At 49.1% G+C, this 13,141-nt stretch overlaps 1 protein-coding gene across 1 annotated transcript in view; it reads left to right on the forward strand.

Annotated features, from left to right (window-relative positions):
* The window catches only part of CTIF (CBP80/20-dependent translation initiation factor), a 147,014-nt gene that overhangs the window by 116,993 nt on the left and 16,880 nt on the right, over nucleotides 1-13,141 (forward strand). Inside the window, exons 7-9 of the mRNA XM_006835147.1 lie at nucleotides 3,732-4,218; nucleotides 7,435-7,734; nucleotides 7,988-8,043. Of these exons, the coding sequence (XP_006835210.1) occupies nucleotides 3,732-4,218; nucleotides 7,435-7,734; nucleotides 7,988-8,043 (843 nt within the window). The remainder of the gene's footprint in view (nucleotides 1-3,731; nucleotides 4,219-7,434; nucleotides 7,735-7,987; nucleotides 8,044-13,141) is intronic.

A 13,141-nucleotide genomic window follows, 5' to 3' on the forward strand; every position in this document is an offset into this window, starting at 1 on the left:
GAATTTTTTCTTTAGTTCCCCCAGTTTGAGAAGTGCTGAGCGTGTTCTTCCTTTTTGGTTTTCTGATTTCAATTCTTTGCACATTTTATTATAATATTTGGCTTTATCTTCACGAGCTGATGTTTGAAATTTTCTGTTCAGTTCTTGCACCTCCTCATTTCTTCCGTTTGCTTTAGCATCTCTACGCTGCAGAGCAAGTTTCAGAGTCTCTTCTGACATCCATTTTGACCTTTTCCTTCTTTCTTGTCTTCTTAATGACTTTTTGCTCTCTTCACGTAGATGTTCTTGATGTCATCCACAACTCTTCTGGTCTTCGGTCTTTAGTGTTTAATGTATCAAATCTGGTCTTCAGATGATCTCTAAATTCAGATGGGATAAATTCAAGGTCATATTTTGGCTCTCGTGGACTTGTTTTCATTTTCTTCAATTTCAGTTTGAATTTGCATATGAGTAATTGATGGTCTGTTCCACAGTCTGCCCCTGGCCTTGTTTTCACTGATGATATGGAGATTTTCCATCGTCTCTTTCCAAACCAAATACATAGAAACTGATGATTATTAGTGGTTACCAGGGGTGGGGAGAGGGGGAGAGTTTTTGCTTGAGGATCACTGAGTTTATGTTAAGGTGGTGAAATAATTTGGAAAAGAATGGCGGTAATGATTGTACAATCTGAAGAATGTCATCAATGACATTTTACCTGGAGAACATGTTGAGTTGCCAAGTGTTTTCTTGTGCATATTTTCACCACAGTTAAATAGATAGGTGTTGTTGTTGTTGTTAAGTGCCGTCAAGTTGGTTCCAACTCATAGCAACTCAGTATAGGGTTTCTAAGGAGCAGCTGGTGAGTTTGAACTGCTGACCTTGTGATTCAAACCGACCTTGGGGTCCTGCGTTTATCCTACAGCACCACATTATCAATTTTAAAACTCAGGTGTGTCTCAAACTGTTTTAAAAAAAAAAAAAAAGATGATGACAGAGATGTATTATTGTCTGACAACGATTTCAAAGTATCCATTATGAAAATGCTTTGACGAGTGATTAGGAACACATTTAAAGCAAGTGAAAAAGTAGATCTCAGCAAAGAATAGAAGATATAAAGAAGAACCAAATCAAAACTCTGGAACTGAAAAGATGAGGAAGTCAGTAGATGAGCTCAGCAACAGCGTTTGGGAACAAAGTGGGTATTAAAGGTTTGCATGGGAGGTTCTTGTTCAGATGGAAATGTTGTGTCTCAAGGTCCATACCTGGGCTGTTATATTGTCCTGTGTTGTTGTAATTGCTAAGTGCTGTCCAATCATAGCGATCTTGTATAGGGTTTCCCAGGAGCAGCTGGTGAGCTTGAACCACCGACCTTGCAATTCAAACATTTGACTTTGCAGTCTGACGTATTAGCCCACAGTGCCACACCAGGACTCCATTTAGATAGCACATATAAAGAGAAGAGCGAAATAACAGTCCTTATCCCATTGCCCAGAGATAGCCCCTGTCAGGGCATGGATGTGTATTCTTTCTTTTAGAGTTTTCTCTATGTATAAATACTTGTATTTAAAAATGACACCAGACTCCACAATTACAACTTGTGTTTTCTACCATCAACAAGACTATAAACCCTTTTGCCATGTCCCTGGTTACTGGGTATTCAGGCTCCCACTGTGATGAATGTCTTTGTACCCCTCATCTTTGTGCATGCCCTAGATTATTCCCTTTAGATAAATTGCCACAAGCGGAATTGCTACGTCAAATGGTTCTGATGTTTGAGAGGCTGTTGAAATAAATTGTCATATTTCTCTCCAAAGAGATGCTAATTATTACCCCTACTGTACAATGTGATAAGTGTTATACATTACCATTTATGCAAAAACAAAAAAGACTCACTTAACAACTTTAATTCATTTCTGAAAACCCTGCCACTAGGTAGAAAACTTGTCAAGGGACTGGGATGCAGATCTGGGTCTCTAGGTGACGCAGTTAAGCACTCGACTGCTAGCCAAAGTTTGGTGGTTCAAACCCACTTCAGAAAACAGGCAATGTTCTCTTAAGGCCACAACCTTGAAGACCCCTGTGGAGCCGTGCTGCTCTGCACATATGGGGTCGACTGAACAGCAGCTAACTGTGTAATAACTGTCACTGAGTGGAAAGGGTTTCCATTTTTTTAAAAAAGGTTTATTAATTTTAATGAGAAAAATTGACTGGAGTCCCAGCCTAAGGCACATGCACATTTCCATAGCTGAAAAATATAAATTGAACCATGAAACCAAGTTTAGGTTAGTCATAACAATTTGGAAAGTCAGTACATACAGTACATACAGGTTGTTCATAAAAATATAATGCAATGGAAGTCAATAAAAGGGATGGCTTGTGGGGAAGGCTGTGGGGGCTTATTCTTTCAAATGTACAGTCTTCTTTCCGCATATGTTCCTCACCAACTTTTTGAGGCACACTTGGTTATCCTGCACCTCAGCTGCACTTCAGATTAAAGTTAGGGCACCGGCAGCCCCTCGAGGCTCGAAGAAAGGCTAAGCCCAAGAGTGCCTCAAGTGACATGAAACCAGCTGTCCTACAGAACAAACTGAAGGGTCACAGAGAATAGCCCTTACTATGCCCCTGCTTGGTCCACAAAGCAAAGCATTTGGGGTCCATCCGCCCTATGATGCATAATTCAAATTTTTTGCATATGATGTTCTCTGGAGTCCTGGTGTAGTACTGCAGGTTAATGCACTAGACTACAAGGTCGGCGGTTCAAGCTAACCAGCTGCTCCTTGAAAGCCTCATACAGAGTTGCTATGATTCAGAACCAACTTGATGACACTTAACAACAACAACATAATGTTCTCAGCTTATAAAGTGTTCTATCAAGTAAATCGGTGAGCCTGTCTTTGCCTATAATCATAATATGTCCCAGTGTGGTGCTTGCAGGTTAATGCACTAGACTGCAAGGTCAGTTTGAACTGCAAGATCAGCAGTTCAGTCTCACCAGCTGCTTCTCAGAAACCCTATACAGGGCTGGTATGAGTCGATGGCACTTAATAACAACACCATAGGATATTTATTTTGTGGGTTTGGGGGTAAAAATGTTTTATTTTTTAAAAAGTGTTTTGAAAAGTGTTATAACTTTGCAAGAGCCATTATAATGAAAAGCCATTACCAGAGTGGTGGCTAGGAGACGTGGATCTATATATATAATTGGGGAGTTAGGGACATACGCAGGAGAGTTTGATGCATAATCTCTTGTACCTTGTTTATTTTGCTCTCTGTGCGTATATTCATGTGCATTTTAATTAGTGAATAGAGCACCTACTCTAAGTGAAGGATCATGGGAACCTGCCTGCCTGTTGTAATCTCTGCTCTACCCCCAGGGCCCCAACACAGGAGCTAACACAGGGTGGTTGTTCTTGTTGTTGGGTGCCACCAAGTAGGTTCCAGCTCAGACTCTCATGTGGCAGAATAGAACTGCGTCATAGGGTTCTAAGCTGTGATCTGTATGGAGACAGATTTACCTGCTCCTGTGGAGCTGCTACCTACCAACCTTTCTGTTAGCAGCCACGCGCTTAACCCTTGTGACACCAGGCTCCTATAGCACACAATAAGCACTCAATAAGGGTTTGCTGAAAGAACAAGTAAATTAAACCATCCATGAATTCCTGTTCAATGCTCGAGTTCAGAGACTCGGACTGAACAACCCTCACGCGCAACGTCCCCTGACCTCTTTGTCTCTCCCTCTTGCTTTGCAGACGGCAGCAGAGACCCCCAGGAGGAAACAAGCCGCAACAGCATGGCGACCACCCCCCAGGAAGTGCCAAACACAACAGGGACCACCAGAAATCCTATCAGGGGGGCTCGGCACCCCACCCCTCAGGGAGGCCCACTCACCATGGTTATAGCCAGAACCGGCGCTGGCATCATAACAACATGAAACACCCGCCTGGTGACAAGGGGGAGGCAGGCACCCATCGCAATGCCAAAGAGACCATGACCACTGAAGGCCCAAAACTCGAGGAAGCCCCGGGAGACACAGGGCACGGTGCCCTCGAGACATCCCGCAGCCCTGAGGTCCCGGCCCTGGTGGCTCCTGATCCGCTGCCCCTGCAGCAACCAGGGGGGCCTGAGGCCGAGACAAAGCGTAAAGACTGTACTCTTCCCGAGCGCCTCGGGGGGCAGCCCAGAGTCACCCTGCTCCAGTCTTCCAAAGACAGGCTGCGGCGCAGGCTAAAGGAAAAGGTACCGGTAATTGAATCTCAGTTGTTCTCTTGCATCGGGGAGGACAGCCGAGAGGTAGGCACCTTGGTAGGTGGGCCGGGATGGGGCCTCAAGGGTGTGAGGGCCTGGGGAACTGTGTGGAGGGAAGCAGTGGGCTTGGGGGGTTGTGTGGACATTTCCGTCTTAGGTACCAATGGGCACGGAGAGCTGGCCAGACGCCAGAATGCGCAAGCCCCCTCTGCCACATCTAACACCCAATAACAGCTCCTCACCTCCTGGTTCCCCACGAGGTCCAGGCCAGGCACTTGGTGCCTGAGAAGGGAGGAAAGAAAGGGTGTCATGTTTAAGGGGAGCAGAGAGGCCTCTTGTCCCTGGAGCCTTTTCTCGGGTCAGTCCCTGCCCTGGTCACCCTGCAGGGCACTGGGGGGGTGGGGGGGGTGGAGAAGCATGGTGCTTATGGTACTCCCCGAGGGGAGTACCATCCGGGCTCTGGGTCCTGCCAGGATGGGAGCACCAGTGAGTTGGGTAGAGCAGAAGCAGCATCACTACAGGGAGAAGTCTAGGCCAGAGACTTTAAGGAGGCTCTTGCTGCCTCAGCATCATGCAAGTGTGCCCCTGCCCTTGTGCAACCCCAGAGAGTGAGTGCCTCCTTAAATGTTGCTCCTAGGAGCCTAGCTTCCTTGTCACAGTCCTGGCCCAGGTCTCTAGAGTCTGACTTATAGTTTCAGAGCTGATGTCCCCTCCTCAGGAGGTGTCCCTTGCTTCTAATAATGATGGGGAATTGGCATGTCCTGCATAAAGCCCATGGTGCTCAGTCCCGTATTCCCCAATGTCTGTGCCACCAAGGGTTACCTTGGAGGAAGGCAGCCTTGCCCGCAGTGGGCAGGACCAGCAGTTTCCTTCCTTCTGGGTCTCCCATAGAGCTTGGGGTTCTGGACCCCTCACTCCAACCCCCAGTCTTCTCTCAAGCTTTCGCCCCAGAGGCCAGGCCTAAAGTCCACCCTCGGGCAGCATAAGGAGGGTCAGAGCTCCTCCCAGGTCAGTTTCTCACAGCTGAAATGATGCTCCTGGCTTGCTCTACATCCCTGCACCCCGTGCCCCTGTGGCCTCTAGCACTTCTCACTCATTTCTTGATGTCCCAGATGTGGGAACCGGGAAGAAGTCCCACCCGATAACCAGCCAGGGGGACAGGACTCTGCATTAGCTCCGTTGTACCCTGTGGAACCGCCAAGTGGAAACATTTAGGCTTTAGAGTCCTCATTCTGCCTCTAACTGCCTGGGTGACCTTGAGCAAGTCACCTAACCCCTCTGAGTCCATTTCCTGTAACATTATCCACCTTGAAGTGATATAGGGAAAACTGAATGAGATAGTGTGTGAAAACACTCTCGTGGATAAATATTGTTGTTGTTGTTAAGTGCCGTGGGGTTAGTTCCGACTCATAGCGACCCCTACAGGGTTCCTGAGGCTGTAAGTCTTTACGGGAGCAGAAAGCCTCATCTTTCTCCCGTGGAACAGCTGGTAGTTTTGAACTGCTGACCTTGCGGTTTGCAGCCTGATTTGTAACCGCTACACTACCAGAGCTTCTTGGGTAAATATTACTACCCTGGAATCAAAGCGGGATTGGGGGTAGTTAATACTACCCTCAATCCCACTGTTAAGCAGACAGAACAGGATTGGGGGTAGAACAATGAAGGTAAATCATAGCACCTACACATCCATTTCCAGCAGTCCCCTCAGGTGGGGCTTCCTGGACTCATGGACCAGGAGAACATGGCTGTAGGATTAGACTGGGTCTCTCTCCACTCTGGGTTGTACCGTGCTGGCTGCACACCCACAAGCCAGCAACCCCGTCCCAAGCAAGGTTTTCATCACGTAGAGTAGCACTTCCCTTTCAAGAAACAGGTAAGGTGTTGGCTGCTCATGAAGTAGGGAGTTATATCTTGTCAACCCAACTCAGGGAGATTAGGTGGCTTTAGGGAGACTGGAGAAAAGGAGCAGAGCATCCAGGGTTCAGACTTAAATTTAGTTCCCAACTGAGGGACCATTTGCTGTTGGAACTCAACCCAAAACTGGTGGGACTCAGAGGACACCTTCAGTCATCTAGCCTCTGCTCAGGTGTCACAAGGGGAGTGAAACCGCTGGCTTACAGCCCAGGGACAAGCGGCCGAGAGCGGATCTCGAGCCTTGGTCTGCTGCCTCCCCGCCCAGTGCTCCCATCGTGAACTCAGGCTCTCATTCCATCGCCCTGACCCTGCCCTTCCCACCCTGATTTCACATCCCAGCAGTAAAGCGTGGCTATCGTTTCAGCCATCCATCAATTGTGTTAGAGTAAATATATGCCATCTTGTTCCTTTTCCAGGCCCTGGTCTGGTGTCAGTTGCTATGAAACTTCATAAGGGTGCAGGGTTTTTTTGTCTGAAACTTCCCTCCTAAAAGTGCCAACTGTTCTAGTGGTACATTGGAGATACTTTGGTGTCTGGGTGTAGCAGCTTAGCACAGTTTCTCTGTTCACATGACATCTAGACTCAGAGCACACAACCACCCATGGGAGTTGAGAGGTCTGGAGGACAAGGCGACCCTCCTATGGGCCACCACCAAATAGAGCAGGCATTTTGGGTGCCAACCTCATTCCTGACCTTGTCTTCCTGCCCTCACTTTCTCTTTGGCCCAATTCCTTATTTGGTATCTCATTTCATCCTTTATAAGCCCTATTTAATCATTCTAGTGGAGTTAAAAGCATTTGATGGACAAATAGTCAAAGTTTTTTAAAAAATGTTGTGTGTGAGAATCGTAGGTAAGAGAACTCACAAGAAGTGTTAGCCCAGGATGTCTCGACTAGTACCGGTTACCACTGAGTCAGCTCGACCCCACGTGTGTCAGAGTAGAGCTGTGCTCCTCACAGTTTCCAATGACTGGTTTCTTGGAAGTAAATTCACAGGCCTTTCTTCCAAGGTGCTTCTGGGTGGACTCAAACCTTCAACCTTTTGGTTAACAGCCCAGTGCGTACTACCCAGGCACTCCCAGGAGTCATAAGGGCTAAGAAAAGGATTAGCAGAAAGCCTTAGGGACATGAGAGGTCCAGTGGAGTTAAGCATCCCCAAAGGGACCAGACTTCAGGTTTGCGATAGATCAGACTAAGTCAGTTCTAGGGGTGGCAGCTCTCCCTCCCCCAAGTCACTCCCCACAGAGATTTAGACTTCACTCAGGCGTGGCTGGGTTTGTCTCCCCTACCCCAGGATGAAGTGACAGTGGAGACGACCAGTCCTCAGCAGAACAAGATGGACAAGCTGATCGACATCCTGAACAGCATGAGGAACAACAGCAGTGACGTGGACGCCAAGCTCACCACCTTCATGGAGGAGGCCCAGAACTCCACCAACTCTGAGGAGATGCTGGGAGAAATCGTGCGGACCATCTACCAGAAGGCTGTGTCGGACCGCAGCTTTGCCTTCACGGCTGCCAAGCTCTGTGACAAGATGGCGCTCTTCATGGTGGAGGGGACCAAGTTCCGGAGCCTACTCCTCAACATGCTTCAGGTAATGGGACACCACCAGCTGCTCCAGCCTCTCCCCATCGATGGTTATCGTATTCTGACCACAGTGGAGCTTTTACCAAGTTCCACCCTTGCCCAATTAATTACAGAAGATAAAAAGGCACTCAGGGGCAAGGGATGAGGGTGGGATTTGTATGTGTTTGTGTGAGTGCTCCATGGTTACGATGAACCAATTTAATTTTATAGGTGCTTTCTGTTGAAGCAGCTAGTCCCACTATCTAGTTTCTTGATAATAGGGCTGCCTGGCTCTCTTAGCTCTGTGCTTTGACCTCTCCATCACCTACCTGCGCAGGTACAGGTTACTGTGGACTTCTCTGTGGTGGGACCTCTCTTCTCTTTCTCTACCCCAGAACAACACCCCAAACGTTGGAGGCTGTGCAGTTACTTGTATCTGAGATGGTTTGGGCAAAGGTATATGGGAAAGGCATGATCTGTTACCCTGTACATCGTAGTTCCCGAAACCATTTCAGGGCAAAGATAAAACACAGAAATCTGAGATGATCTTGTCCTCTGGTACCTTCTCTCTCAAAATCCCTACACCACTAAGAGCTCCACGGGCCTCTCTTTCTGTTTTCCACTGATACTAGTATCCAGCAGTGATTTTATTTGTTTGAGTGGGCCAGCGGGGTTGTGTGAACACCATCCCCCCTACACAGTACACTGAGACCAGCACACTCCTAAGTGTCTACTCCTCGTCTGTGGGTGGGAGCATGTGAAATGGTGGTCCCCGAGCTGGTGACTTCAAAGAGGGGTGGCAGGAAGCCTGGCACAGCAAACATCCCAGGACCCTGGGCCATCCTTGGCGATACCTGGCTATGGGGCAGACATCTCCACTCCTGTCTTAAACCTTAGAGATTAGTTGAGTCACATGATATGTTCTCAGCCAAGGTGTTAGGTGAGAGGTGACTTGGAAGTTATGAACTGAAAGTGGAATTGCAGAGCTGGGAGACTACCACCCACAGGTCTGACTTCACTAGGGGACCAGAGACTCTGGCTAGTTATTTGGAGTCTAGAAGTCTCACCTGATCCTGTCCTATAAGTCCCTAGGTGGTGCAAATGGTTTGTACACACCTGGTGTGCCACTGGACTGTGAACCACAATGTCAGCAGTTCAAATCCACCAGTTGAGTCAGAACCAACTTGATGACACTTAACAACAACAGCAGCAGGGGAAAAGGGCCTGGCCTTGCACAGTCACTTCCATAAAGATTGTTGTCAGCTGCTGTCGAGTCGATTCCTGCTCACAGCGACCCCACGCCACAAAGTACAACTGTCCCATATGACTCTCTAGGTGGATTGCCAGGGGCGTTCTCCCTCGGAACTGTTAGGTGGGTTCAAACTGCTGTCCTTTCAGTTAGCAGCCCAGCACTTAACCACTGTGCCACCAAGGATTCCTTTCAATAAAGATTGCAGCCGAGAAAGCCCTATGGAGTTCCACTCTCAAACCCACTTGACAGTAACTGGTTCCGTTTGATGTGTGGTCAGCCTAATACCAACGACTGTTTGCTGTACCGTCTTTCCCTGAAAACCCTAAGCAGAAGCTGCCTGGGGCTCTGTCCCTGCCCCCCACCCTCACCCCCCTGGTGAGCCTTCTTGCAATGTGAGCCCTCCCCTGGCCAGCCCAGTGCTGCACCCGCTTCCAGGCCCCGATCGAGTTCCATTCCTGGACCGCCCTCGCCCCCCTGGTGACGAATTCCCGCATTACCTGAGGGATTTGCACATTGGGTGTGTGCGCAAGGGTCAGAATGTCCTGGGAGAATGTGGAGGGTGACAGCAAGCAGAGGCCTGTTGGCCATGTTCTGCCCAACTGGGGGCGTTGGGAACAGGACCCAGCTTTTTTAGACCTTGGTTTTTGTGGTTTTCAGAGAAGGGCTCGGATTGGGTGAGACTTCTAGACTCCAAATAGCTAGCCAGAGTCTCTGGCAGCGACAAACGAGGTGAAGGGGCAGGCACGTCTAGTGGACCCCCAGGGCTTGTCTAGGGTCCCCTTCATCAGGCACTTCCTCCCATGATCTGTAGTAGGAGGGGAACCGATGGAGCATCAGTCTGGGGACTACTTAGTCATGAACGGGGTTCCAGGGCCCCAGACCCGCCACTCACAAGCTTCAGAAAGGCTCCGAGACCCTCAGTAGGAAAGGGGCTTGTCTGGCCAGCTTAACTCAACCAAAGCCTCATTCCATCCACCAGCTGACAGCAATTGTGGACTCAGTGGACTGAGAGATGCAATTTGGCAAACACCAGAATAGAGAAACCCAGGTTCGAGGCCTGATTCAGCTCACAGAGTGGAATTTAGCCTCAGTATCTCCCACTGGAAAACCCCTTGGCTATCTAAGCGCCAGTCCCGAGCAGTGGTCCTTACAATATTGTGTGCTGGGACTAAGTCAGGCGTCTTGGGAAGGGGTGTGAGTGAGCCCACATGAGCCTCCTCCCTTCTTGCTCTCACCAGTGATGGGAGCTGGCAGCATGAGGGGAGAAGTGAGATGTGACTGAGGCTGGAGGTGAGGGGAGATGTGACTGAGGCAGGGACTGTGGTTGTACCTGTCAAGCTAGGGTACAGTCCCCATGGAATGAAAACAGGGGGCAGGGGCAGTCAGATACCTCTTAACCCTTCCCAGCCAGACTCAGCACTGCCATCTCCAGAAACCTAGAAACAGCTCTTATAAGCCACAACAGTGCTAGAAACCCTGGGGTCCGAGGACCCAAAGAAGTCTTCATTCCTTATCTCCAAACCGAGTCTTGTTGCCTAAGATTTGGTCCTTCTCGTGGTGGTGGTGGGGGTTGCCATCAAGTCAGTTCTGATTCATAGTGAACCCTGTGTTGGGTTTCTGAGGCTAAAAATCTTTAAGGGGACAGACAGTCTCGTCTTTCTCCGGCATAGCAGCTGGTGGAGTTGAACTGCTGACCCTGTGGTTGGCAGCCCAACATGTAACCCACTCTACCACCAGAGCCCCTTCCTTTTCAAGTGGCGTCATCATAAATGAATTCTATTTACTAAGCAGGCATTCAATGCTTGTCACATGCCAGGTGAGCCGTCTGTTTGCGTTGGTGATTCTCAGGCTTAAACGTGTACACAGAGCACAAGGGATCTGGTTTAAATGCAGGTTCTGGGACGGGACCTCACTTTGAGTAGCAAGGCATGTTGGACAAACTGAGGCGCTGTCTCCGTGCAGCCAGGTCGAGAACCGCTGCTGGGAGGTCCCTTAGAGAGCCACCGCTGCACCGTCATTGTCATTATGATCTGTCCTGAACTTGTCAGGAAGCACATGCCAGGCGCCTGGCTCTGTGCAGAGCCACGTGAAATACTCAGGGTGTGAGTTGAAGGGAGGGCACCAGAGCAGGAGACAGCAGCTGCTGGGACCAGACCTTCCCCCCGCTGGCCTCGGTTTCCCCCTGCGCAGTGTGGAAGGTGTCCTCCACGCCTACTTCCACTGCAGCGCTCTTCTTGGCCCATTCACTGTACTTTTTCTTGGCAGCTGGTGTTGTAGGATCAGCACTGAACTGCTAACCGCAAGATTCAGACCCACCGGTCACTTCTCGGAAACCCTATACAGGGTCGATGTGAGTCGGAACCGACTCAACAGCATTTAACAAAAACAAGAGTTTGTCAGAGCAGCTCTCACATGTGTTAGAGAGAGGGCCTCCCACAGTGCTCAGCCTGCCTCGCCCCCACTTCTACCCACCAGCCCCCCACTTCTGAGGAATGTTTGCAGATTCTTATACAGAGTCCTGGTGTGGTGCTGTGGGTTAATGCGTCAGACTGCAAAGTCATTTAAACTGCAAGGTCGGTGGTTCAAGCTCACCAGCTGCTCCTTGGAAACCCTACACAGGGTCGCTATGGGTCAGAATCAACTCAATGGCACTTGACAACAACAACATACTTTTCAGGGGCTGTGGTTGCTCAGTGGTAGAATTCTTGCCTTCCATGGAGGAGACCCAGGTTCAGTTCCCAAGCAGTGAGCCTCGTGTGCAGCCACCACTGAACCGTCTATCAGTGGGGGCTGGAGTGTTGCTCGGAGGCTGAGCAGGTTCCAGCAGAGCTTCCAGACTAAGATGCACTAGAAAGACTTGGCAATCCCCTTCTAAAAATCATCCAATGAAAATGCATTTCATTGAGCATAGGGTCTCCATGCGTCGGGGCTCACATACTGACGAGGTTATGTGTGTAGATTTATTGCTGAGTTCCAGGAGAAGTGAGCTGTCCCCAGGCTTCTGGGCTGTAAAAGTAGCCAAAAAAATCTCTACTGATCAATCAAGGAATTGTGGTGTAGTCGTGGACAGGGTGAGGTGGGTGTAAGGGCTCCAGTTTCACAGAGAGGTGAAGAATGGACGGGCCTCTTTTTATGGGACAGATGGAATGGCAGGAATCCCAGGAACCCTCAGCCCAATGCCGCCTGGTCACCACCCCAGACCTTGGCTCGTGCTGGCCAGGGCTCCTTCACTGAGATAGACTCGGGGAGTACAAGTTCAAGCCCTTCTCTGTTGGAATGTGTGCCCTATTTAGCCAAGAGGTGTCTGTATCTGAGCTATGCAGAGCAAAGTATTATTAGAGCAAGCATCAGAGTGTCTGTAACTAGACCCTGCTCTCCCTAGCAACCGTCACCAACAACACATCTAACAGAAGGATGTGATACCTTTTTTGAAAATAATAATAATCATACTCATCTCAACCGAGTCGTAAACACAGCAGGGCTGTTGTGAAAAGAAACGCAAAATCAGAATCTGGCATGTGACCAGATTTCCAAATACATTGTTTTCTGCCAGAGCCATCTAAAAAGCAGCCTCTTCCCAAGCCCATCAGAGTCTCTAGCTGGGACTTTGGATACAGAGAAACTCAATGGGGTGGTGACTGGGGCATGGAGGCTCTCTGGGTGTGATTTAAACTGTGGATTTTAGCCCTAGAAGGGCCACTCAAGATATTCTGGTCTGACTGCTCCAAAAAAGTAGAAATCAATCAATCGATCGATGATTTGTTGCTGTCTAGTCGATTCCAACTCCTGGTGAGCCCATGTGGTGTGGAGCAGAAGTGCTCCACAATATTGTTTGACATTACAGAAACAGACAACCAGGTCTTTCTTCAACAGCATTACTGGGTGGCTGCTAATTGCCGTCCTTAAGGTTGGTAGTGAGATGTCCTGTCTGGTTAAGCTTTAGCTGTTACCCAGAAGGTCTGAGGTTCTGCAGGAGAAAGACGTGGCTGTCTGCTTCCCTAAAGATTACAGTGTTGGAAATCCTCTAGGAAAGTTGTATGTCTGTTCTTTAGGGTTGCTCTGAGTCAGAATCTACCCAAGGGTAATGGATTGGTTAGTAGTTCAGCACAAACCGTTTTCACCACCCAAGTACCCAACCTAGTGAGTGGCAATGTGGGGGAGGTGTTCAGGGCGTAGGAAACAC

This window comes from Chrysochloris asiatica, unplaced genomic scaffold (genome assembly GCF_000296735.1).
Source record: "Chrysochloris asiatica unplaced genomic scaffold, ChrAsi1.0 scaffold00015, whole genome shotgun sequence".
NCBI classification, from domain to species: Eukaryota; Metazoa; Chordata; class Mammalia; order Afrosoricida; family Chrysochloridae; genus Chrysochloris; species Chrysochloris asiatica.